This window comes from Callithrix jacchus, chromosome 9, assembly GCF_049354715.1.
Source record: "Callithrix jacchus isolate 240 chromosome 9, calJac240_pri, whole genome shotgun sequence".
NCBI classification, from domain to species: domain Eukaryota; kingdom Metazoa; phylum Chordata; class Mammalia; order Primates; family Cebidae; genus Callithrix; species Callithrix jacchus.
In genome coordinates this window covers 114,358,906-114,385,217 of record NC_133510.1, presented here as the reverse complement: position 1 = coordinate 114,385,217, position 26,312 = coordinate 114,358,906, and the positions used below count along the sequence as shown (strand labels likewise).

General features: G+C 38.7%; 1 protein-coding gene across 50 annotated transcripts in view; it reads left to right on the top strand.

Annotated features, from left to right (window-relative positions):
- The window catches only part of ATXN2 (ataxin 2), a 141,691-nt gene that overhangs the window by 78,115 nt on the left and 37,264 nt on the right, over positions 1-26,312 (top strand). For 14 of the 50 annotated variants that reach the window (XM_078337305.1, XM_078337298.1, XM_035257645.3 and 11 more), the window contains exons 10-18: positions 210-419; positions 3,030-3,212; positions 6,276-6,473; positions 6,858-6,965; positions 7,223-7,293; positions 18,721-19,025; positions 20,795-20,858; positions 21,752-21,904; positions 22,281-22,341. In XM_078337305.1, coding sequence (XP_078193431.1) covers positions 210-419; positions 3,030-3,212; positions 6,276-6,473; positions 6,858-6,965; positions 7,223-7,293; positions 18,721-19,025; positions 20,795-20,858; positions 21,752-21,904; positions 22,281-22,341 — 1,353 coding nt within the window. Of the gene's footprint in view, positions 1-173; positions 420-3,029; positions 3,213-6,275; positions 6,474-6,857; positions 6,966-7,222; positions 7,294-18,720; positions 19,026-20,794; positions 20,859-21,751; positions 21,905-22,280; positions 22,348-26,312 lie in introns of all 50 variants that reach the window. The other 36 variants (XM_078337300.1, XM_078337293.1, XM_078337307.1 and 33 more) reach the window with 5 other exon arrangements.

Here is a 26,312-nt window from a genome sequence, read left to right as displayed (position 1 = left end):
ACAGACTTAATCTTAAGGAGGTTAAAGTAAAATGTGAATTTATGTCAGTTAAGTTATGTTAAAACTTATCACAAATCAAATGACTGTCCTCAAAGGGTTAAAATGTACGAGAAATCATTTTTGTCATTTTACTTTTTTTTCTGTTTACTTTTTTCCCTCATTTTTTTCTTTAGTTTTTATACTTTCCTTCATATCATTTGTTCTGTCAGGTGTTCCCTGGCCATCGCCTTGCCCATCTCCTTCCTCTCGCCCACCTTCTCGCTACCAGTCAGGTCCCAACTCTCTTCCACCTCGGGCAGCCACCCCTACACGGCCGCCCTCCAGGCCCCCCTCGCGGCCATCCAGACCCCCGTCTCACCCCTCTGCTCATGGTTCTCCAGCTCCTGTCTCTACTATGCCTAAACGCATGTCTTCAGAAGGTACAATACCACAATTTGTTCATGTTTTTGTTTGTCTTTGTTTAACTCCTATGTGAGTTTATAATTACAAAATAGTTTCCTCTTCATTATTTAATAACCTATAATTTCTGTGTTTTAACTTTAGTTTATTAAAACTATTTCTATTAACCTTTTGTTCATTAGAGAGAAATTTGATAAATGTTGTGTGAAGCTATGAATTATCTGAATCATTGTTAAAAAGGGATTTATCTCTGCCTGGTAATTATGCTTCTTTACAGCCCCAGAAAGGGCTGCCCCACAGCCTTATTTGCACTATATGCAGTAATGATAAACAAATGAACTTTCTTCAGCCAGTCTTGAACTTGGGTTCATTTTACAGCTCCTTGGCCAAGGTCCTAATGAACCTTTCTATTGGCTGTAAGAAGGAATGGTGTTTTGTCGGTCCTTTTTGAGAGTGACAGCCTATATAGCTGCCTTCGTGTGTCTGCTCTTAGATTAAAGTAGTTTGATTTTTAGAATGCCTGAGGAATTCTAAATTTTCACTGAGTAATTTTTTTAAGATTAGCTTTGCAATATTATATAGTGAAAGGCTGCTTTAATCTGGGAGAAGTCTTTTATCTAAGATAAAATTATGGATAAAAACCACGTATGAATTTGAATATTTAGCTATTTTTTTCCCTTCATATAAGGGAAAAAATAAGAATAAAATCTTGTAATTCTTTATTAGTATTTGGTGCTAAATCCAATATTGCAACATATCAAATACATGGATATGTTGTAGAAAAGTAACATTCTAATTTAAATGCCATGTATATATTAAAAACCTGTTTTCTGAATCATAATGTCCTCTTGATATTAGTTCTGAATATTTATGTTAACCTTTTAATCTGATTTATTCATTAAAATTATGCTTGATATTGCTTATATTGGGACAAATAAAGTTTTCTGCACAAAGTGTGTTTCTCCTGCTTCCCTGGAGAAAAGGAGGCTGCTTTTAAATAAATTGTTACCATCTAAGCAGGCAAGTCATGTGACTTTGATGCATGTAACCTTGAAGAGTAAGTTCCACTGATTTTCAAGGTGATTTCTTTACCAAAAGAGCCTTAATAGTGGTCACTAAATGCAAAGTTATTTTTCTTGCAGTCCATCATTTGAATAAGTAATATTTATATAATGAGAAAATATTTAAGACATGATCATTAATGACTGTTAACATCTTTATTACATTAAGATGTAAGGACTGCTCATGGACTATTCACACAGAAATATGCCTTCTGTGTCATTCAGAGATGTCAAATATTGCCATTTGAAAATTATAGTGTATAATATTAGCATTCTTTTAAAGATCAAGTTCATGTTTAAATTCTTCTTGGGAGCAAGACATGGTGGCTCACACCTGTAATCCCAGCACTTTAGGAGGCTGAGGCAGGCGGATCACTTGAGGTCAGGAGTTTGAGACCAGTCTGGCTAGCATGGTGAAACCTCGTCTCTACTAAAAATAGAAAAATTAGCCAGGCCATGGTGGTGCTCGCCTGTAATCCCAGCTACTTGGGAGGCCTGAGGCAGGAGAATTGTTTGAACCTGGGAGACGGAGGTTGTGAGCTGAGATCGCACCCCTGCACTTCCAGCCTGAGCCATGGAGAGAGACGGTATCTCAAAGAAAGAAAAAAACAAAAACAAAAACAAACTTATGGGAACACACATTAATTTGAAGTTCTGAAGAGTTTGGCCGCAAGGTGAGAGTGAGGAGCCTTGGCTTTGACATTAGGAAAGTTTTTCACTCAGTGTTAGCATCAGCAGGCTTCTGTGATGAACAGTAGTTGTCTACTGTTCTTACTTGATAGATTGGTCTAATGTACGGTAGACCGATTTAGAAAGAATAGTCGCTAATGGTGTGGCAGAATCAATAATGTAGAATTTTGACAATTCATATAGTGCAGATTTCTTCCCCAAATGTCAATTATATTGGTTTTACAAGTCGTGCATTAATAGAATTTTCAGCTCACAGCCTGCTGAGCCTAAGAAACTGCTTACAAGCGAGGACTGTTTTAATCCAAGTTTTAAAATTGATGATTATGATACAAGAGATAAACTAAAACTTTTGAGAAATTTAAGAAGAGTATGTACATACATTTATCAGGGGTGTATAGAGATTAATAGTCTTCTGTTTAATTTTTTTCCTAATTTTAGAAGTAATACAGAAAATTTGGGGTGGGGAAAGGTAAACTGTGGAAAGCTAAAAATATTTTATGTAGTCATAATTTCTAGTAGCATTGTATTTCTTTACAAATAAGACATAGGTGAAACAGATTGCTACAGTTCTAAGAGTTGACATCTTACTGTTGTTTTCTTAGCAGCAATTTCATCCCTTTCTTTAAAAATAAAGGGAAATAATACAATTTATTTATAAAACTTTGTAGCATTCCACAAAATAATTCTGAAAGAATTAGGATGACCAAAAAAAATATGTGTGGTGGTTTTTTTCTGTTTTTAACCAAGGAAACACTGTGGAGTGAGAGAGAGAGAGTGTGTGTGTATGCACACGTGTGTGTGTGGATGGGTGTGTTTAGCAGAAAAGTAGTACTGAGGTACATTGTGGCATTTATGTCATGTTCACTGTTTCTTCCTTAGGGCCTCCAAGGATGTCCCCAAAGGCCCAGCGACATCCTCGAAATCACAGAGTTTCTGCTGGGAGGGGTTCCATATCCAGTGGCCTAGAATTTGTATCCCACAACCCACCCAGTGAAGCAGCTACTCCTCCAGTAGCAAGGACCAGTCCCTCGGGGGGAACGTGGTCATCAGTGGTCAGTGGGGGTAGGTAACACTTGGGCATAATGACAGTACTCATTTTATCATTATACTAGATTTAAAGAGAGCTGAGCTACAACTCTGTTTGAGGAAGTGTAAGTATATATATATATATATATATATAAATATGGAATTGGGAAATCCATATTTTTATTCTAGGCTCTGCCACTTATTCATCATATATTAAAGCAAGTCAGACACTAAGTCTGAAGTTGAGATTTCTTAGTGAGTAAAGTGTTAATAATTCTTGCCTAGTCTTTATAAGTGTGTGCTGAGATTTCTATAAGGTTCATAAATATGGATATATTATAAAACCATAACATTTTATAAAGTACATCTCTAATATGAGGCAAATACAGTACGTAATACTATTTGGAGACACCATATTTCCTTTTTAGCAGCTTTGTTCGTCAGTACATTCTATAAACATTTATTTTCGGCTTACATTGTAGTGTGTTTCTATAGCATCTGTATATGGCACTAATTCCCAACTATATTTCCATAATAAGGAATATCAAACACCAATGAAGGGTCTAAGTTTTATCTGTGATTAGTGTAAGGAATATGCTGACAGCAGCTATAAAAGTATAAAAGTTAGATGACAAGATTTTAGGGTCAGGCTGACTGCTTTTCCTACTTTGCTAATAAATCCTTAATGCTTTGTTTCCGTAACTGTGGTGAGCAAGAGCTTATGAAGAATACTTAAACAAAAAAACCCAAACAACTTAGTCTATTTCAAACAGTCCATAGAACCATTAAAAGAAAAAAGACGGGCTGGGTGCGGTGGCTCACACCTATAATCCCGGCACTTTGGGAGGCCGAGGTAGGGTGATGACTTGAGGTTAGGAGTTCAAGACTGGCCTGACCAACATGGTGAAACCCTGTCTCTACTAAAAATACAAAATTAGCCGAGCATGGTGGCGCATGCCTATAATTTCAGCTACTCAGGAGGCTCAGGCAGGGGAATTGCATGAACCCAGGAGGCAGAGGTTGCAGCAAGCCAAGATCGTGCGATTGCACTCCAGCCTGGGTGACGAGGGAAACTCTCTCTCTCAAAGAAAAAGAAAAAGAAAAAAGATCTTCACACTTAAGCAAAACAAAACAAAAAACCCAGCTGTGTTAAATCTGTTTTTAGTTGATAAACATTTCTGCTCAGCTTCATATGATGTACATTCGTGCAGTTGTACCATAAATTCCTTTGTACTTTGTTTTCTTCCTTGGTCTTCAATTATCTTAAGACTACCAAGAAAACAAAAATTTTTTAAATCTTCTTTAGCCAACCAGGTGTGGTGGCTCACGCCTGTAATCCCAGCACTTTGGGAGGCTGAGAAGGGTGGATCACGAGGTCGGGAGTTGAAGACCAGCCTGACCAACATGGTGAAACTTCATCTCTACTAAAAATACAAAAATTAGCTGGACATCTTGGAACATTCCTGTAATCCCAGCTATTTGGGAGGCTAAGGCAGGAGAATTGTTTGAACTGCCTTAGCCTCCCAAATAGGATCCAGGAGGCAGAGGTTGCAGTGAGCCAAGATTGTGCCACTGTACTCCAGCCTGGGCTACAGAGTAAGACTTTGTCTCAAAAAAAAAAAAAATATCTTCAGCTGTTCTATTAGTCTTTTGACATTACTCAGATGGTCTGAAAATGAATTCTGCGAACAACATGAATAGAAGTGAGAGAACATAAACATAGTTGTTGGAGATACACTCAGAATAGCATTATAGTTTTGCTCTTTTTACTAATTGGAAAAAATGGCAGTTGTTGAATAATACTTTTCTTCTGACCCTTGTGACTTAAAAATAAAAACACTAAAATGAAGTAATTGAATCATTTTCTCTAAACTTTGAATCTGAGCTTTGCAAATAGGTTTATAATGGTATATGAAACCTATTAGGCCGGGCATGATGGCTCACGCCTGTAATCCCAGCATCTTGGGAGGCTCAGGCGGGCGGATCATGAGGTCAGGAGTTCAAGACCAGCCTGACCAACATGGTGAAACCTCTTTTCAACTAAAAATACAAAAAATAGCCAGGCATGGTAGGGTGTGCCTGTAATCCCAGCTACTCAAGAGAGGCAAGAGAATCACTTGAACCTGGGAAGTAGAGGTTGCAGTGAGTTGAGATTGCACCACTGCACTCCAGCCTGGGTGACATAGCAAGACTCTGTCTCGGGGGAAAAAAAAAGAAAAAGAAAGACACTTACTTGGAAGTCATATGGGATACAAACCCTGCTTTTATCATCTTCCCCATTTGACTAACTTGGGTCTCAGTTTCTTTAATAACTGCGAAGTGGACCTTGATGTTGCTATAAACAATGTACAGGGCCCGGCATGGTGACTCATACCTGTAATCCCAGCACTTTGGGAGGCCGAGGTAGGCAGATCACCTAAGGTCAGGAGTTTGAGACCAGCCTGACCATCGTGGTGAAACTCTGTCTCTACTAAAAATAGAAAAATTTAGCTGGGCGTGGCAGGCCCCTGTAATCACAGCTATGTCAGAGGCTGAGGCAGGAGAATCACTTGAACTTGGAGGTGGAGGTTGTAGTGAGCCAAGATCACGCCACTGCACTCCAGTCTAGGTGACAGAGTAAGACTGTGTCAAAAAAATTAAAAAATAATAATAAAAGAACATAGAGGATTGGCTACAAGCTACCAAAAGGTATTTTGGTATATTATTCGAAGGAGGAAGGAACAAGCCTACTTGTTAGGGATCTCTTCTTCCCACCAATCTTAAAAAAAAAAAAAAAAAAAATCAGTCGAACTTTATATGGAATGTTTTTATCCTGCCTTAGGAATCCAGTTTTCAACTTCATTCAGAATACTGTTTTCAGAATTAATACATTTAGTTAGGAGAGAAAATTATACTTAATGTATTTGTAATTGCTGTTGTTCTTCAGCTACTTGTGGTTTTGATTTCCACCAAATTCCTAACAGTTTGGAAAAGTAAACAGTAATGGGATAAAGAGTAAGAGCTAGAAAGGACTGTTATACCTAGATCTTCAGAGAAGCCTCTTTGAAGAAGTGACATTTGAACTGAGAATGTAATAAATAAATTTTCCCTTTCTTTTAGTTCCAAGATTATCCCCTAAAACTCACAGACCCAGGTCTCCTAGACAGAACAGTATTGGAAATACTCCCAGTGGGCCAGTTCTTGCTTCTCCCCAAGCTGGTATTATTCCAACTGAAGCTGTTGCCATGCCTATTCCAGCTGCATCTCCTACGCCTGCTAGTCCTGCATCAAACAGAGCTGTTACCCCTTCTGGTGAGGGTACGTAACAAAGGGCTTCTAGATCCATAATTCCATTTGTGAAGTTGAATGTTAGAGGTTAACATTATATGAAAAAATTTTGGGTTATTTTTATCATAGACAAATATTTTTAACCCACATTTAAAAGTTTATATAAATTTTGACATTGCTTAGTACTACTAATTTAATATATATTATGTCTGTTATAAAGGTAACATTCTTGGGTGTTAAATACCCACGTTAATAAAATTACTGGTGTTTCATATGACATCTGCAAAGAAAAAAGGCTCTGTTTAAATGAAAGCATTCTTTTCCAGAAACATAGGAAATCAAAATTATTATTTAGTGTTTTCTTGTTTTGCTCTTCTAATTTCTAACTCTGATTTTTAAAAAATTGTTTTCTAGCTAAAGATTCCAGGCTTCAAGATCAGAGGCAGAACTCTCCTGCGGGGAATAAAGAAAATATTAAGCCCAATGAAACATCACCTAGCTTCTCAAAAGCTGAAAATAAAGGTTAGAGTTTAAAGAGTCATTAGGCTTAACTGTAGAAATATGTCTAATTTCATGGCCATACAGAATATTTTTGTTCAACATTTTTTCTTACTATTTGATAGATAAATATATTGCTTGACAAATTCTAAAATCCAAAATTAATATTTGAAGTCATTTTCGATCATATATCTTATTCTAATTTCTATCATTTCCTAGTAAAAGAATGTGAAGTTAGAGTTTAAAAAGAAATCTGTATCTAACAGTTTTTAATTTTACAGGTATATCACCAATTGTTTCTGAACATAGAAAACAGATTGATGATTTAAAGAAATTTAAAAATGATTTTAGGGTAAGTGTTGTATTGACTGATGAATTTGAGTTTTAAAAAATAAAAATTACTAAAGATGTATCATCAATTTATAAAAATGTGTTATGTATACAGTCAGAAACATCAAACCATATGTGTAGAAAGCAGAACATTCTTAAAGTGTTCTTTTCCCTGTCCTTTTAAGTGGGATAATTAAAATCATGAGACATTTTAACAACAATATATAGGTATCAAATGAGAGTATAGTCTCATTTGAAACCACCGTACCACCACTTACTGTTTAATGGTCATTTGATTACTTTTGTTCAATGAAGCTAGATTTTAGTAGAGTCAGGCCAAGTCATTAATTATCTAGTGTGGCAAATGGAAGATGTACTGGGCTCTGGTGTTCTGAGGTAGTTGCAGATTTATACTTTGTACACAAATATTTTGTGATCACATTTTTCTGTCTTAGGACATGCTTTGTTTAACATCTCTTCTTGACTACCATTTAATCTTTGCAGAATATTTACTATAATATACTATAGATATCAAGGTAGATTTTGAGACCAACAAAGAAATGTTGAAACTTAGCTTCTTAGAGAGGAAAATGTTATTACCAGCCTTTTAAAAAAAGTAGCTGAATTAAAGGATGAGTGAATCAAAGGCAGAGGTAGCTTTTCTCAGCCTATGTTTTAGCTTTCCAAATGTTAATACTTTTTTTGCTAATAGCTTCATTCTTGACTTATTGGTAGCATTCAAAGTATTACATATTATTTTATACTTTAGCACATGTATCTATTCAGCTTTAATGCTATTAACAGTTTTTAGCTTAAATATTAATTTGTTGGCTGGGTACAGTGCTCATGCCTATAATCCCAGCACTTTGGGAGGCTGACATGGGCAGATCACCTAAGGTCAAGAGATCAAGACCAGCCTGGCCAACATGACGAAACCTTGTTTCGACCAAAAATAGAAAAATTAGCTGGGCATGGTGGCGGGTGCCTGTAATCTCAGCTACTTGGGAGGCTGAGGCAGGAGAATTGCTTGAACTCAGGAGGCGGAGGTTGCAGCAAGCTGAGATCGCGCCACTTCACTTCATCTTGAGCAACAGAGCAAGACTGTCTCAAAAAAAAATATTGTTTTAAATTTGTTAAACAGTAGTTAACTGCATACAAATGATACAGAGAACAATGAATATGACCATGTGCCCACTACCCCGCTTAGTAAGTCAAGCATTCTAGTACCATTAAGCTCCTCTTATGTACTTCCTCTTCCTCAGCTTCCCCCTCTTCCCTTTCAAGAGGAAGGGTTTCTTTTCTGTGCAGTTATTTCTATTTACACTGCATATGAATAGATCCGTGAACAATAGATGATATTTTGCATAATCTTAAATTTGCTATAAATGATGTCTTGCTGTAGGTATTCTTGCCCATTTGATTTTGTTCCTCAGCATTTTTTTTTTATATTATTCAGTCTCCTCTTGTACTACACTTGGATTAAATTTAACATCTCATGAAGAAGAAACATTTTTACTTGGAAGCATGTGAATTAGCATATTTTTGTAGCAGCTTTATTGAGATAATATATAAACCAACCATTTAAAGTCTATGAATCTGTGGTTTTTAATGTATTTACAATGTTGTACAACCATCATTAGTTGACTTTAAAACATACTTTTCACCCCCAAAAGAAACACCATACCCTTTAGCAGTTGCTCCACATTTGCATGCAGCCCTTCTCTTACCCCTACTCCCAACCCTAAGGAACCATTAATGTACTTTCTGTCTCTATGGTTGTCTTTATTCTGGGCAAATTCCGTATTATACAAATGGAATAATAAACAATATGACTTTTATGAATGGCTACTTGCACTTAGGGTAGTGTTATAAAGGTTCATCCATGTTGGAGCATGTTGCAATACTTTGTTTCCTTTTTTCACTGAATATTTCATCATATGGAAAATACCACATTTTGTTTATACATTCATCAGTTTGTGGCTATTTGTGGTGTTCTCAGTATTTGACTAATCTGAATAACACTGCCATGAACATGAGTGTGCAGTTTTTTTCTTACCAGATGTTTTCATTTTTTGTGTGTGACCTACCTAGGAGTTGAATTGCTGGGTCATATGGCAACTGTGTTTAACCTTTTGAGGAACTACCAAGCGGTTTGCCAAGACAACTGCACTATTTTACATTCTTAACAGCAGGGTCTGAGGGTTTCTATTTCTCCATATTCTTACTAAAACTTACTTTCTTTCTTTTTTGATTATAGTTATCCTTGTGGGTTTGAAGTAGTATCTCATTGTGGCTTTAATGTGCAGTTCTTTCATGGCTAATGATGTTGAACATCTTTTGTGTTTATTGACCATTTATATATATTCTTTGGATTGATGTCTGTTCAGATTTTTAGCCTATTTAAAAAATTTAGCTGTCTTTTTATTATTGGGTTGTAGCAGTTCTTTATTCTGTTTACAAGTCTCTGTTAGATACATGGTTTGCAAATGTTTTCTCCTATTCTTTGTTGGTTGTGTTTTTACTTTTTCATCCCTTGAAGCACAAACATTTTTAATTTTGATGAAGTCCAATTTATCTTATTTTGTTGTACTTATTTATGCTATTGGTGTCATATCTAAGAAACCACTGCCTAATCAGTCATTATTTATTACTCTTCTGTTATTTTTTAAGAATTACATTTAGAGGTGTGATCCATTTTGAGCATTTTTTTTTCCTTTGATACAGAGTTTTATTCTGTTGCCTAGGCTGGAATGCAATCGTGTGATCTTTGCTCACAGCAACCTCAGCCTCCTGGGCTCAATGAAGCCAGTAGCTGGTACTCCAGGTGTGAACCACCACCTCTTGCTATTAATAACTTTTGTATTTTTTTGTAGAGACAGAATTTCACCATGTTGTCCAGGCTGCTCTCAAACACTTGGACTCAAGTGATCCATCCACCTCAGACTCCCAAAGTGAAAAATTGCTTTCATTTTGTACTGCAGACTTGCCCTGAATTCTTTCTTGCATGAGATCCAAGAGCCCTCTCTTGGGATCTGGATCAGGACCCTTGTGAAATAAATTGTTACTAAAAAAAAAAACAAACAGGGTCATAGGAGAGTGACTTGGTGCTCTGCCCATTTTGAGCAATTTTTAAATTTAGTATAAGGTGGGGCTAAAATTCATTTGTTATATTAATTTTTTATTTCTAATTGACACATAATCATACATTTGTAACCATTTTTTCTCTAAAAAACAGAATCAAGATTCATTCTTCTGTACATAGATATTAGTTGTCCCAGCACCATCTGTTAAAAAGACTATTCTTGGCCAGGCACAGTGGCTCTCATGCCTGTAATCCCAGCACTTTGGGAGTCCCAGGCTGGCAAATCACATAAAGTCAGGAGTTCAAAATCAGTCTGACCAACATGGTGAAACCCTATCTCTACTAAAAATAACAAAGATTAGCTGTGCGTGGCGGTGCACACCTGTAGTCCCAGTGCTCCAGTGGCTGAGGCAGGAGATTGGCCTGAACTTGGGAAGTAGAAGTTGCAGTGAGCTGAGATCATGCCCCTGCACTCCAGCCTGGGCAAGGGAGTGAGACTCCATCTCAAAAAAAAAAGACTGTTCTTTCTTCCATTGAATTATCTTCACATGCTTGTTGGAAGTATGTTGACTACAAATGTGAAAGTTTATTAGTGACCTTTCAGTTCTCCTGTACTGAATCTATATGTCTTATCCTTATACCAATACCATACTGTCTTGATTAGAGTTACTATATTTTAAAAGGCTATACTTTTTCATTTCACTTAGCAGAAAACATTTTAGCTATCATTATAACTTTCTGGACACCTTCATTCATGCTTGACTCTTAAATTCCAAGAAGGAGCAACGTAAAAAGTCTCTCTCTTTTAGGAGTTTTAGTCTAATTACTTTTAGGAGCCTGAATAACCACATGTATTATTAAGCCTCTTAGGAATAACTCCTTGATACATAGGGCATACCAGGAAGAAGAGAAATGGTTTTTAAAAAATGAGAGTGGGCTGGGTGCGGTGGTTCATGCCTGTAATCCCAGCACTTTAAGAGGCTGAAGCAGGAGGATTATTTGAGGTCAGGAGTTTGAGACCAGCCTGGTCAATATGGCAAAACCCCGTCTCTACTAAAAAGATAAAAATTAGCCAGGCGTGATGGTACATGCCTGTAATTCCAGCTACTCAGGAGGCTGAGGCAGAAGAATTGCTTGAACCAGGAGGTGGAGGTTGCAGTGATCCATGATCATACCACTGGGTGACAGAGCGAGACTGTATCTCAAAGAAAAAGAGTGAAAAAAAAATGTATCCCAGAACTTAAAGTATATTTTTTTAAAAAGTGAACTTTCTAATTGTTCTCTTCAGATAATATAATGTTATTTTCTTATTTTTTTTTTTTTTTGCATATTTCCTGTGTACCAGATGCTGTTCTTCATGCTTCTGTATTAAATCTTCTATTGCCTAACAAAATCCTTTCAAGCAAGTTCTCTTTGTATCTGCTCTATGTATGTTAGGCAGCTGAGGCAAAGAGAAGTTAAGTAATTTGCCCAAACTTACATGGCTAGTAAATAACAGGCCTGGCCATCTGGTATTTAATCTAGCAATGCTTGAACAGTAACTAATGCATAGTGCATCCTGCACTGTTCAATCAGTGACTCATCAGAACTCTGTTGATGCAGGACTGGAGGTAGAAATGAAAAAGATACTAAATTTTCTTTGTACCCATTAATCACCTAATTGCCCTCCTCCTCCTCCTCCCTACCCTCTCCAGCTTCTGGTAACCATCCTGCTGTCTTCATGTGTTCAATTGTTTTAATTTTTAGTGTCCACAAATGAGTAAGAATATACAAAGTTTATATTTCTGTCCTTGGCTTATTTTACTTAACATAATGTCCTCCAGAGCCATCTACAGTGTTGCAAATGACAGGATCTCATTCTTTTTTATGGCTGAATGGTAATCTATTGTGTATATATACCACATTTCATTTCTCCATTTGTCTGTTGATGGACACATAGGTTGATTCCAAATCTTGGCTGTTGTGTATATAGAGTTGTAGTAAATGTGGGGGTGCAGATATCTCTTCTTTATCCACATCCTCACTAGCATTTGTTATTGCCTGTTTTTTGGGTAAAAGCCATTTTAACTGGGGTGAGATGGTATGTTGTTGTTGTTTTAATTTGCGTTTGTCTGAAGATCAGTAGTATTGAATACCTTTCATATACCTGTTTGCCGTTCATAGAGATGCAGTCTCGGCATTTGTCCCTGGCTGGTCTCGAACTCCTGGGCTCAAGCAGTCCTCCCACCTTGGCCTCCTAAAGTGCTGAACTTATAGGTATGAGCCACTGCGCCTGGCCTTTTTGGCTTCCTTTTTTTCTTTTTTTTGTGACTTTATTGGTGGTGCAGTGAAGCCATCGGGTCCCTGGCTTTTCTTTGCTGGGAGACTATTGCTTATAGCGTCAATCTCGTTGTTATTGGTCTGTTCAGGTTTTGGATTTCTTCGAGTTTCAATCTTGGTAGGTTGTATGTGTCTAGGAATTTATCCATTTCTTCTAGGTTTTCCAATTTATTGGCATATAAATGCTCATAGTATATATGTCTAGTGATCCTTTCAATTTCAGTGGTAACAATTACGTCCCTTTTTTCATCTCTCATTTTATTATTTGGGTTTTCTCTTTTTTTCTGAGTCTGGCTAAAGGATTGTCAGTTTTGTTTATTTCTTCAAAAAAGCAGTTTGTTGTTTTATTGATCTTTTGTATTGCTTTCTTCATTTCAATTTTATTTAGTTCTGCTTTTATTTTTTTTTGTTTCTTCTAATTTTAGGGTTTGTTCTTTTCTAGTTCTTTAGGATGTATTGGTAGGTTGTTTAAGTTTTTCTGCTTTTTTGATGTAAGCACTTCTCTTATTGTTGCTTTTACTGTATCCTATAAGTTTTGTTAAGTTGTGTTTCCATTTTCATTTGTTTTAAGGAATTTTCCAATTTTCTTCTTAATTTCTGCATTGACCCACAGATCATTCAGGAGCATATTGCTTAATTTTCATATATTTGTATACTTTCCAAAGTTCCTCTTATTATTTTTTTTGAGATGGAGTTTTGCTCTTATTACCCAGGCTGGAGTGCAGTGGCACAATCTTGGCTCACCGCAACCTCTGCCTCCTGGGTTCAGGCAATTCTCCTGCCTCAGCCTCCTGAGTAGCTGGGATTACAGGCACGCGCCACCATGCCCAGCTAATTTTTTGTATTTTTAGTAGAGGTGGGGTTTCACCTTGTTGACCAGGATGGTCTTGATTTCTTGACCTCGTGATCCACCCGCCTCGGCCTCCCAAAATGCTGGGATTACAGGCTTGAGCCACCGCGCCCGGCCAGTTCCTCTTGTTATCTAGTGTTATTTTATTTTTAAAATTTATCTATTTTTTGAGACAGAGTCTTGCTCTGTCACCCAGGCTGGAGTGCAATGGTGCCATCTTGGCTCATTGCAACCTCTTGTCTCCCAGGTTCAAGTGATTCTCCTTCAGCCTCCTGAGTAGCTGGGATTACAGGCATGCACAACCATACCTGTCTAATTTTTTTTTGTATTTTTAGTTGGGACAGGGTTTTACCATGTTGGTCAGGCTGGTCTCGAACTCCTGACCTCAGGTAATCCATCCGCCTCGGCTTCCCAAAGTGCTGGGACTACAGGCATGAGCCACTGCTCCCAGCTTCTATTGTTATTTTATTGTGATAAGAGAAGATAGTTGATAGGATTTAAACTATTTGAATTTTCATTTATTTATTTGAAATAGAGTCTCACTCTATTATGCAGCCTGGAGTACCTGGCACAACCTAGGCTCCACCTCCCTGGCTCAAGGAATCCTCCCACCTCAGCCTTCCAAGTAACTGGGACTACAGGCACATGCCACCACATATGGCTGATCTTTTGGATTTTTTTTGTAGAAATGGGGCTTTGCCATGTTGCCCAGGGTCATCTCGAACTCCTGAGCTCAAGTCATCCACCCACTTCAGCCTCCCAAGTTGCTGGGATTACAGACATGAGCCACTGTGCCAGGTCAAACTTTTCCTTTTTCCTTTTTTTTTTTTTGGCAGGGTTTCGCTCTTGTTGCCGAAGCTGGAGTACAATGGTGCCATCTCAGTTCACCGCAACCTCCACACCTGGGTTAAAGTGGTTCTCCTGCCTCAGCCTCCTGAGTAGCTGGGATTACAGGCACCCGCCACCACGCCCGGCTAATTGTGTAGTTTTAGTAGAGACGGGGATTTCTTCATGTTGGTCAGGCTGGTCTTGAACTCCTAACCTCCCAAAGTGCTGGGATTACAGGTGTGAGCCACCGTGCCTGACCTGCCAGGCCAAATTTTGAAAGACTTGTTTTGTGGCTTAACATATGGACGGTCTTCGAGAATGGTCCATATGTTGAGGAGGAGAATATATATTCTAAGGCTGTTGGACATAGTGTTCTGTAAATATCTATTGAATCTATTTGGTCTATATAGCAAATTGGGTCTAATATTTCTTTGTTGATTTTTCTCTCTGAATGATTTGTCCAGTGCTGAGAGTGGGGTGTTTAAGTTTCTGACTGTTACTGAGATCTGTTTCTCTCTTTTGCTCTAATAATATTTGCTTTATATATCTGGGCGCTCCAGTATTAGGTACATATATATTTATACTTGTTATTACCTCTTGCTGAATTCATCCATTTATCATTATACAATAATCTTCTTTGTCTCTTTTTATAGACTTTGTCTTAAATTTCTTTTATCTAAGCATAGCTACTCCTACTCTTCTCTGGTTTTCATTTGCATGGAATATCTTTTTCTAACTCTTTAATTTTAGTCTCTGTGTGACTTTGTAGGTAAAGTGTGTTTCTTGTAGACAATAGATCATTGGGTCTTTTTTGTTCCCCCAGGCGGAGTCTCGCTGTTGCCCATGCTGGAGTGCAGTGGCGCCATCTCAGCTCACTGCAACCTCTGCTTCCCGGGTTCAAGCAATTCTCCTGCCTCAACCTACTGAGTAGCTGGGATTACAGGCGTGTGCCCCCATGCCCAGCTAATTCTTGGATTTTTGGTAGAGACAGGCTTTCACCATGTTGGTCAGGTTGATCTCTAATGCCTGACCTTGTGATTCACCCACCTCGGCCACCCAGAGTTCTGGGATTACAGGCGTGAGCCACCACACCCAGCCCTTATTCTTCTTGAGAAGGTTTTTCAAGTATTCAAAGGGAATTAAGTATTGTCATCTAAGTCTTTGTTCACTGCAGTCATACATGCATTAGAGGGCATCTCATGCCTAGTAATGCTGTGCCTCTGTAGAGGTATCACCTTGGTAGGCTTGGGGAAGATCCTGGAGAATTCCTTGTATTACCAGGCAGTCTCTTGTCCTTTCTCTTCACTTTTCTCCAAATAAGTGGAGTCTCTCTTTGTGCTGAGCTGTCTGGAGTTGGGGGAAGGGTGACAGAAGCACTGTTAATGGCCACCATCAGTGGAACTGTACTAGGTCTCACCCAAGGCCTGTGGCAGCTATTTTCTGGCTACCATTGATGTTAATTCAAGGCCCAAGGGCGCTTTAGTCAGCAGGTGAAGAATCCTGCCAGGACTGGATCTTTACTTTCAGTATAGCAGGTTCCCTTCTGGCCCAGGGCACGCCTAGAAATGCTGTCCAGGAGCCAGGGCCTGGGATCAGGAGCTTTAGGAATCTGATGCTTTATTTTACCAGGGATTAGCTGGCACCCACTTGCAAGATAAAGCCTTTTTTACTTTTCTCTCTCTTCAAGGAGTGTCTCCCCATAGCTACCACAGCTGGGAATGTGCTGGGTCACACCTGAAGCTGGCACAATATGACATGGCTTCTTGCTTTTTATTCAAGGCACAAGGGCTCTTTAGTCAGCTGGTGATGAATTCTACCAGGAATTGGCCCTTCAAGGCAATGGGTTCCCTTCTGGCCTGAGATTTATCTAGAAATGTCATCTGGGAGCTGTGGCCTAGAGTCAAGGCTTCTGGACTGTGCTTGGTGCCTTATTTTACTGTGACTAAACTAGTATCCAAATTGCAAGACAAAGCCCTCCCTACTTACTCCTCTCCTCCCAGAGCTGTGAGCTGCGCTACCTAGAGTTCAGGGAAGGCTGGCACAAGCATTCCTTTGGCCACCCTAGCTGTTGTCTCAGTGGGTCACATGTACCCCAAGTCTATGAGCCCAGCATAGCACCATGACTTGTCCAGATATTGCAGTCCTTGTTGCCTAGACTGCCTTTCAAGTTTATTTAGGACCCCAGAGCACTTTACTCATGATGGCGGCGGGGCTTGCCAAAATTCAGATTGTAATCACTGAGATGGATAGTTCCCCTCTGATTAGGGCTAGTCTAAATACTCCCTTTGTGGGTGCCAGCTGAATTCTGTCCTGTGCTGCTTTCCACTGTGACAGGGCAGCACTAAGTTTCAATGCAAAATCCTACAATCATTTTGCTGTCTCTCCCCCAAGTAGAATTCTTTCTTTGCCCACACTGCACTGTGGGCGAATGGCAGGGGTGTGTAGGGGTCAATTCACAGCTACCTTCCTTATCTTCAGGGCCTTTTTCCTTGATGTGATGTTAAAACTAGGTACTGTGATCACTCACCTAATTTTTGGTTCTTATGAAGGTGCTTTCTTGTGTGGACAGTTGTTAAATACGGTGTTTCTTAGCGGGGATGATCACCAGAGGGTTCTGCTCGGCCACCATGCTCTGTCTCCTCTCCCCTGCAGTCTCCTTTTTTTACTTATGGATTTAGAACGTATAACTGACCAATATGTCCAGTCAGGTCTCACTTGGAATTCATCTACTTCTGACCTTTTAAGTCCACTAGGCCCAGGGCTTAGTCCAGTCTCCACGTTGGTCCCTCCATATCCTCAGTTGCCCCTCTCCAGTTCGTTTTGCACAAAGCTGCTGTGTTCATCTTTCTGAACTATAAATCTGCTTAGTACTCTACCCTACTTAAAATTTCTCACTGAGTTCCCATTCGTCCTGAGAATTAAAAGCCAAAGTCTTAAACATAGCTTTTAAAAAAAAATTTTTTTTATTTGTAGATGGAGTCTTGCTCTGTTGCCCAGGCTGGAGTGTAGTGGTGTGATCTTGGTTCACTGTAACCTCTGCCTCCTGGGTTGAAGTGATTCTCATATGTTAGCCTCCTGAGTAGCTATGATTACACGTGTACACCACCATGCCTGGCTAATTTTAAAAAAAATTTTTAGTAGAGATGGGGTTTCACCACGTTGGCCAGCCTGGTCTCAAACTCCTGACCTCAAGTGATCTACCCACCTCAGCAGAAAGTGCTAGGTTTATAGGTTTTAGCTATGGCACCCAGCCCTGAACATAACTTTTAAGTTCCTTTATTGTCATATTTCTTTTGGCAAGTCTTGTCATTTTCTGACTCATTTGTACATGTATGTTCCACCCTTGGTCCAGCCATTGGTGCTTTTCTTTAATACTTTATTTTTCTTTTATTATTGTTATTATTACTTTAATGAGACAGGGTATCACTGTGTTGCCCAGGCTGGTCTTGAACTCCTGAGCTCAAACAATCCGCCTGCCTCAGTTTCCCAAAGTACTGAGATGATAGTCGTGAGCCACTACGCCTAGCCCATTGGTGCTTGTCTTTAATGTGATTAGAGCCATCTTCTCTCTTTTCTTTGGATTTTTAAACATACTCTTTTTTTTTTTTTTTTTTTTAAACTTAGGTTATTCTCCATCCCAAACACCTCTCCTAAACTTCTTTCATACCTTATACTAACGGATGTTTTCATTAAGAACACGCCTGTAATCCCAGCACTTTGGGAGGCCGAGGTGGTTGGATCACGGGGTCAAGAGATTGAGACCATCCTGGTCAACATGGTGAAACCCCGTCTTTACTAAAAATACAAAAAATTAGCTGGGCACGGTGGCACGTGCCTATAATCCCAGCTACTCAGGAGGCTGAGGCGGGAGAATTGCCTGAACCCAGGAGGCGGAGGTTGTGGTGAGCCGAGATTGCGCCATTGCACTCCAGCCTGGGTAACAAGAGCGAAACTCCGTCTTTAAAAAAAAAAAAAAAAAAAAAAAGAAAACTTTCTTTTTTATAAGTTGCTTTTTCTATAGAATCTCTTAGCATTTACTCATTTTGTTGTGAGGTGTCTGATCTTACTCACTTGACAGGTATAGGAGGATAGAAACTGTCATATTTTTCTCACCCAGCAGGCACAATTTCTGACATGTGGTAGGCACTCAGTAAATACTGAATTTAAGAGGCTAGGATATTTGAGTTGCTTTGGTGACTGTGGTTGTGTTATATAGGTATTCTGTTATTGTTGCTTTATAGTAAAAGCATTAATCTTAAAGTATGAAAATGTTATTCAGAACATTTCATGTGTATAGTTAATATTACTTTGCTTATGCTCATGGCGAAAATGAATTACTGAAGTTATTTAAAATTATTTCCTTTATTTAGTTACAGCCAAGTTCTACTTCTGAATCTATGGATCAACTACTAAACAAAAATAGAGAGGGAGAAAAACCAAGAGATTTGATCAAAGACAAAATTGAACCAAATGCTAAGGATTCTTTCAGTGAAAATAGCAGCAGCAACTGTACCAGTGGCAGCAGCAAGCCGAATAGCCCCAGCATTTCCCCTTCAATACTTAGTAACACGGAGCACAAGAGGGGACCTGAGGTCACTTCCCAAGGGGTTCAGACTTCCAGTCCAGCATGTAAACAAGAGAAAGATGATAAGGAAGAGAAGAAAGATGCAGCTGAGTGAGTAAACCTGGAACTTAGACCATCCTGTTAATTAACTGTTTTTTAAACGTGTTTAGGTCTTTCCAGCTGAAGAATCGATCTGGACTTTTGACTGTTTTATACATTGCCCTTAATTTACAAACAGCTAGTCCAAACAAGTAACATCTTAAGAAAATTAGGTTATTACAACCTATGCTACTCTTCTGTTCTCCCCCTTTTTTGCACTCCAGGACAGAAAAACAAGGCATAAATTAAGAAAAAATTTTCTGTAAATGAACTGCAGTTGAAAAATTACCAATTTAAGGGACCTCTCTTTAATGGATTCCACTCATTAGTCACCCCCACTGTGCTGCTGGGATGAAAAACTGCCACTGTCAAGGAGAGAAGCATGCAGTGCTCCTACTTGGAATTCAAAATATTTTGCATCAGAAACAGTGTTTTAGTAAATGTTTAGATTTGTTAAGATAGACTTAATTCTGTTTTTCAGTATATTATTAGTTAAATGGACTTTTAAGGGCTAACCTCAGAACTTTACTATTGACTTAGGTGTTCTGGGTACCAAACAACCCAGTTAAAGCTGAAGTTTTAGAATGCAGCTCATTGATAAATTGGGGACTGCTTATTCTTAATTTGAGGCAAATTTTTTTAGAGCCATCATTTTCTCCAGGTATGTCATGTAGAAAATATCTTCTCACATAAAAATGCTGCATACTAGAATATTGGTATGTTGACTGGGCACTGTGGCTCATACCTATAATACTAGACTGTGGGAGGCAGAAGCAGGCAGATTATCTGAGGTCAGAAGTTGAAGACCAGCCTGGCCAATATGGTGAAACCCTGTCTCTACTAAAATTACAAAAATTAGCTGGGCAAGGTGTTGGGTGCCTGTAATCCCAGCTACTCGGGAGGCTGACACAGGAGAATTGCTTGAACCCTGGAGACAGAGATGTCAGTGACCCAAGATTGCACCACTGCGCTCCAGCCTGGGCGACTGAGTGAAACTCTGTCTCAAAAAAAAAAAGGATATTGCTAGGTTAAGAATTGATTTTAAGGATATTTTATAAGTATTTACTGTCTTTTCAGTTTAAGTGTTTGTTGGTTGGCTGGGCATGGTGGCTGATGCCTATAATCCCAGCACTTTGGGAGGCTGAGTCTGGCAGTTCACTTTAGGTCAGGAGTTTAAGACCAGCCTGGGCAAAACGGTGAAACCCCATCTCTACTAAAAATACAAATATATATATATGTGTAGGCTGGGAGCAGTGTCTCACACCTGTAATTCCAGCACTTTGGGAGCCTAAGGTGGAAAGATCACAAAGTCAAGAGATCAAGACCTTCCTGGTCAACGTGGTTGAAACCCCACCTCTACTAAAAATACAAAAGTAGCTGGCCGTAGTGGTGCTTGCCTGTAATCGCAGCTATTCAAGAGGCTGGAGAATTGCTTGAACCGGAGGTGGAGGTTTCAGTGAGCCCACATTGCACCACTGCACTTCAGCCTGCACGACAAAGCGAGACTCTGTGAAGAGACAGGAAAAAGTATTTTTTTATTGCCTTTGAGAAGAGCAGTTGTATATTACTCAGATTTTAAATAAATTGTTCTTTTATGGCTATATTCTTTAAGAGATTAAGGAATGGGCAGTATAAGTATGTGTGTGTCAGTAAAGAGGACTATTGATCTAGTGAGAACAGTTTAAATCTATGTTTAGCAGTTTTTAAAAAATTGTCAGATGGAAGATTTTAGAGCAACGTAAAGTTCGTGTAGATTTCACTGGCCTTTGTATTATTTTTAGGCAAGTTCGGAAATCAACATTGAATCCCAATGCAAAAGAGTTCAACCCACGTTCCTTCTCTCAGGTAGGTTTATTACTTTCTTTGAGGTTATCTAGACTCAAAAAAATAAAAATTATTAGTAATAGTCCTTCTTCCATACCTGTCATCTAAATTCAGTTTTAGTATATGAAAACAACCTTCTTTATTTTTCTTACATGGCCATCAATGAATAGTTTTTAGATATAAAAAGGGGTCTTTGTTTTGCCATTAATTACTTGTGATCTTGGGCAAATCTTTGAATTTTTTCTGACCAAGAATTTGGTGATGGTTGGCTAACTTGGCTGTCAGGTTTATAGATGGGGCCTCTGCATATGAGGGTTTTGCATCCTTGGAGTCAACCAACCATGGATCAAAAATATAGTTAGGCTAATCTGTATTGAACACGTGCAGACTTTTTCTTGTTGTTATTTCCAAAACAATATAGTAAAGTATTTACCTTGTTTTAGGTATTATAAGTAATCGAGAGATGATGTTAAGTATACAGGAGGTTATGTATGCATAGGTTGTATGCAAATACTACACCATTTTCTATAAGGCACTTGAGCATTCCAAGACTTTGATATCTTAGCAGGGTACTGTAACCAGTACCCCACAGATAATAAGAGATGACTGTGCTGTTATTCTACTGAGATCATAAGAAGAAATCTTTATTTTTAATTTTTAAAAATAGTTCAGTTTCTTAAAATTACTACCACTGTTTTTATATTATTTTTCATTTGGCAGAGTTTTTAAAGTTTCTACTGTAACATTTTTCTATGTTATTGAAATATGAAAATTTGTTTGCTCTGTTGTTTTTGTTTTCAATAAAATGGATTAGTTAAAGCAAGTAAAACTAGAAAGATTGGGAAAATCGGTCTTTAAATTGCAATAATAGTTCATTTGTTACCTTGAAATAATTGAATTTATTGTTTTTGTAGCCAAAGCCTTCTACTACCCCAACTTCACCTCGGCCTCAAGCACAACCTAGCCCATCTATGGTGGGTCATCAACAGCCAACTCCAGTTTATACTCAGCCTGTTTGTTTTGCACCAAATATGATGTATCCAGTCCCAGTGAGCCCAGGCGTGCAAGTAAGTCATAGAATTTGATGTTCACTTAGCTTCCCTAATTGTTTGTATCTGACACCAAGCACTTTAGGTTTTCAGTGACTTGATGTTGTGTTGGTATGCATATGCATTTTCAACAGAGAGGCATGCAGAGGTTCAGTGTGTTGTTAGGTATAAGGATCTAAATCTGAGAATGTTTTCTGGTGAAAAAGATGGTTTAGATTTACTGTAGTTTGGGGTTTGTTCTTTTTAGCTGTGGATATGATCTTATTTTTTAATGACTAATTGAGAGTTAGGAAACCTCATGCCTAGCTCTGTAGCAATATAAAACTAAGAGTGATAGAATACCTTCTTATTATCATAGGAGCCTAATATTAATATTTTTTTTAATTCTCTCAAGCCTTTATACCCAATACCCATGACGCCCATGCCAGTGAATCAAGCCAAGACATATAGAGCAGGTAAAGGTGAGAATAATCCTGCCTGTGTTTGCTTATTAGTCTGCATGCTGCATGAATTGAATAACTCAATTTATTATGAATAAATAGTTGTAATTTAGTTTTGACTTCTTGATGAGGCTATACATTGACTTTTGATGACCAACATTACATAGATATTCACATGGATTTTATGAACAGAAACGGGACGAGAAATGGCCATCAGTTGTGATTGTTTAGTATCCTTTTCAAAAAGAGTAATTGGAGGCCGGGTGCAATGGCTCACACCTGTAATCCCAGCACTTTAGGAGACCAAGGCAGGAGGATTGCTTGAGCTCAGGAGTTAAATAAAGGTCAGCCTGGACAACAGAGATCTTATCTCTACTAAAATTCAAAAAAATTAGCTGGACATGGTGACATATGCTTGTAGCCCCAGCAATTTGGTGGACTGGGGCGAGAGGATAGCTTGAGGCTAGGAATTAGAGGCTGCAGTGAGCTGTGATTCACCACAGCCCTACAGCCTGAGTGACAGAATGAGACCCTGTCTCAAAAATAAATACCGGCTGGGTGCAGTGGCTTATGCCTGTAATCTCAGCACTTTGGGAGGCTGAGATGGGTGGATCACCAGAGGTCAGGAGGTTGAGACCAACGTGGCCAGCGTGGCCAACATGGCAAAATCCCGTCTTTACTAAAAATAGAAAAATTAGCCAGGTGTGGTGGGGCACATGCCTGTAATCCCAGCTACTAGGCGGGGCTAAGGCAGGAGAATTGCTTGAACCTGGGAGGTGGAGGTTGCAGCGAGCAGGAGATTATGCCACTGCACTCTAGCCTGGACAACAGAATGAGGCTTTATCTCAAAAACAAACAAACAAAAAACCAGACTAATTGGCTGGACGAAGTGGCTCCATGGCTGAAATCCCAGCTGGAGGATTTCTTGAGCTCGTGATTTCTTTTGAGCAGCCTGGGCAATATAGTGAGATCCTATCTCAAAAAAAAAAAAATAAATAAAAAGTAATTCTAAAGTTTTTAATCTGAAATCTGATTTAAATCTGAACTTAAATTTGAAAAAGAGGTTTGCTAGATTAATTTACTAGATTGGTAACTTTGCTTTATATATACCTACATTATTTCCTCAAAGCTAGAATTTCTTTTGAAGCAGAGGGGCAAATGTTAAAATCCTGTTAGAAGGATGTTTTGGCCAGGCTTGGTGGCTCATGCCTGTAATTCTAGCACTTTGAGAGGCCAAGATGGTGGATCACTTGAGCCAGGAGTTGGAGACCAGCCTGAGCAACATGGCAAAAACCCATCTCTACAGAAAAAAGTAGAAAACTTAGCCAGCTGTCGTGGTGTGCTCCTGTAGTCCTAGCTACTTGGGAGACTGAGGTGGGAGGATCAATTGAATCCAGAAGGTCCAGGCTGCAGGGAACTGTGACTGCACCACTGGGCTCCAGGCTGGGTGACAGAGCTAAACCCTGCCTTGAAAAGAAAAAAAAGATAGATGTTTTTGCATTAAAATGAGGGAATTGTTGTATAATCTAATTGCATAAACTAGTATTCTATGCTTGTGTGGTTAAAGAGCCTTTGTAGAAAAAATCCCACATTAAAAAAAACATCTTTTGGCCAGGCATGATAGCTCACACCTGTAAACTCATCACTTTGGGAAGCTGAGGTGGGTGGATTACCTGAGGTCAGGAGTTCGAGACCATCCTGGCCAACATGGTGAAACCCTGTCTCTACTGAAAATACAAAAATCAGCCAGGTGTGATGGTGTGTGCCTGGGTGACAGAGCGAGACTCCGTCCAAGAAAAAAAAAAAAAGCTTTTTAATGCTGAAAAATGCTAAAGGATTCCTTTTTTGCCCACCAGCTAGTTTAGAATGATTAATTGCTATCAGTTGAGAAACAATAGTAGGTAGAATAATTTATACAGAAAAGACATTTCTCAGTGCAATTACCTTTATGACATAAAGTTTTTATTTTTCCTGAATTAATAAGATATCCTCAATGTGTGTGTGTGTGTGTGTGTGTTTGTGTTTGTTTTGTGAGATAGGGTCTCACTTGTTGCTGAGGCTGTGGTGTAGTGCTGCTATCATGGCTCAATGCAGCCTCAACCTCCTGGGCTCAAGTGATCATCCCCTCTCAGTCCCCTGAATAGCTGGGACTCCAGGTGTACAATATTACGCCTAGCTAATTTTTGTATTTTTTGCAGAGATCCGTTTTGCCATGTTGCCCAGGCTGGTCTCAAACTCCTGGGCTCAAACGATCTGCCTGCCTCAGCTTCCCAAAATACCCGTGCTCAGCGGATTTTCTCAATGTTTGATGTAATCGTGATTTCATGAATGTTAACTAAAACTCTTTAATTTTAGTTTTCTCAGTATGGTATTCCTTTTTTAGCCTTAGAACACTTGAACCTGTTCAAAGAACTCTGTCTGAAAGAATGTAATCAAATTATATCGTTTAATCTTATTTTGAGGGACTATAAAAATTCCAGGAAGAAAACGGGTTTTTTTAAGTGCCATTTTATTTTATTTTTCCTGTTACACAAATGCTTCTATATTTTGTTTCAGGATAAAGTGCCATTTTAATGTAACATTAAGGTTTTCATGTTATCACTAGCAGGTGTTGCTATTTTCAATGATTACTTAAAACAGTTCAGTTGGAACTTTTTGTTGTTAAAATATAAAATATTACTGCAGTAAGAATAAGCATGACAGTTTGGCTCTCTGATGGGAAAGTGACATTCTAATTTTAGGAGGTACTGTCATTTTAATAGAAATGATATACTCAGGATATCTTAACCAGTTAGCAAGTTCTACTGAGACATTTCTTGATGTTTTCTTTTCTTTTTTTTTTGAGATGGAGTTTCTCTCTTGTTGCCCAGGCTGGAGTGCAGTGGCGCCATCTTGGCTCACTGCAGCCTCTGACTCCCAGGTTCAAGCAGTTCTCTGCCTCAGCCTCCCAAGTAGCTAGGATTATAGGTGCCTGCCACCATGCCTGGCTAGATTTTGTATTTTTAGCAGAGATGGAGTTTCACCATCTTTACCAGGCTGGTCTTGAACTCCTGACCTCATGATCTGCCTGCCTTGGCTCCCAAAGTGCTGGGATTATAGGTGTGAGCCTCCTCGCTCAGCTACTGAGGCATTTCTGATGGACAGAATAGATGCAGTCAAGAATATCTGCTGTGAACATGTGCTGTGCTAAGAATTTAGGTAGTCAGTAAGGTGTTTGCTTTATCACATCATTCAGATTCTATGATTATGAAGATTTTGCCATACAGACTTCATAGGTGCTTTTTTTCCTTTGTTGAAGTATTTAAAACAAACCTCAGACATCATGTCATTTAATTCCTACATCCTTGATGTGTATCTTTTTTAAAATACAAATTTTTCTTAGGTAGCCATAGTGCTGTTATCACATTTTATAAAATAAATAGTAATTCAGTAGTAACCACACATAGTTAAATCACCCTAATTAAGTCAAGAATATATTCTTGCAGATGGTTTGTTTTGAATATAGATCTGTACATTATTACATTTATTGTATATTGTATCTCTTTGTAGTTCCCCTGCCTTTTCCCCCATTATTACTTTGTGTCAGAAGCCAGTTGTTCTGCGATATGTTGTCATTCTGTTTTTCTGTTTTCTTCTTGGGATGTCATTGATTACATCTGGGTTCAGTGTGGGTCTCAGGGGTTGTGGGGGGACAAATACTAAATGGTACGGTATGCTTTTGTATCATGTGTCAGCAGGCACACAATATCTTTTCCTACTTTTGATTATTATATGATTGATTAAGTGCTCAAGCGGTAATACCCTGCTCCCCTCCCCTGCCACCTCCCCATTGTAAAGTTTTCTATTAATCATTTATGTAATGCATTATTGATTTAATGCTTAACATCATTTTTTACTTTAGGGCTATGGTTCTCAAATATTGGTGTGCAATAGAAACCCTTGGGGAGAGCTTGCTAAACACACAGATTGCTTTATTCCATCTCCAG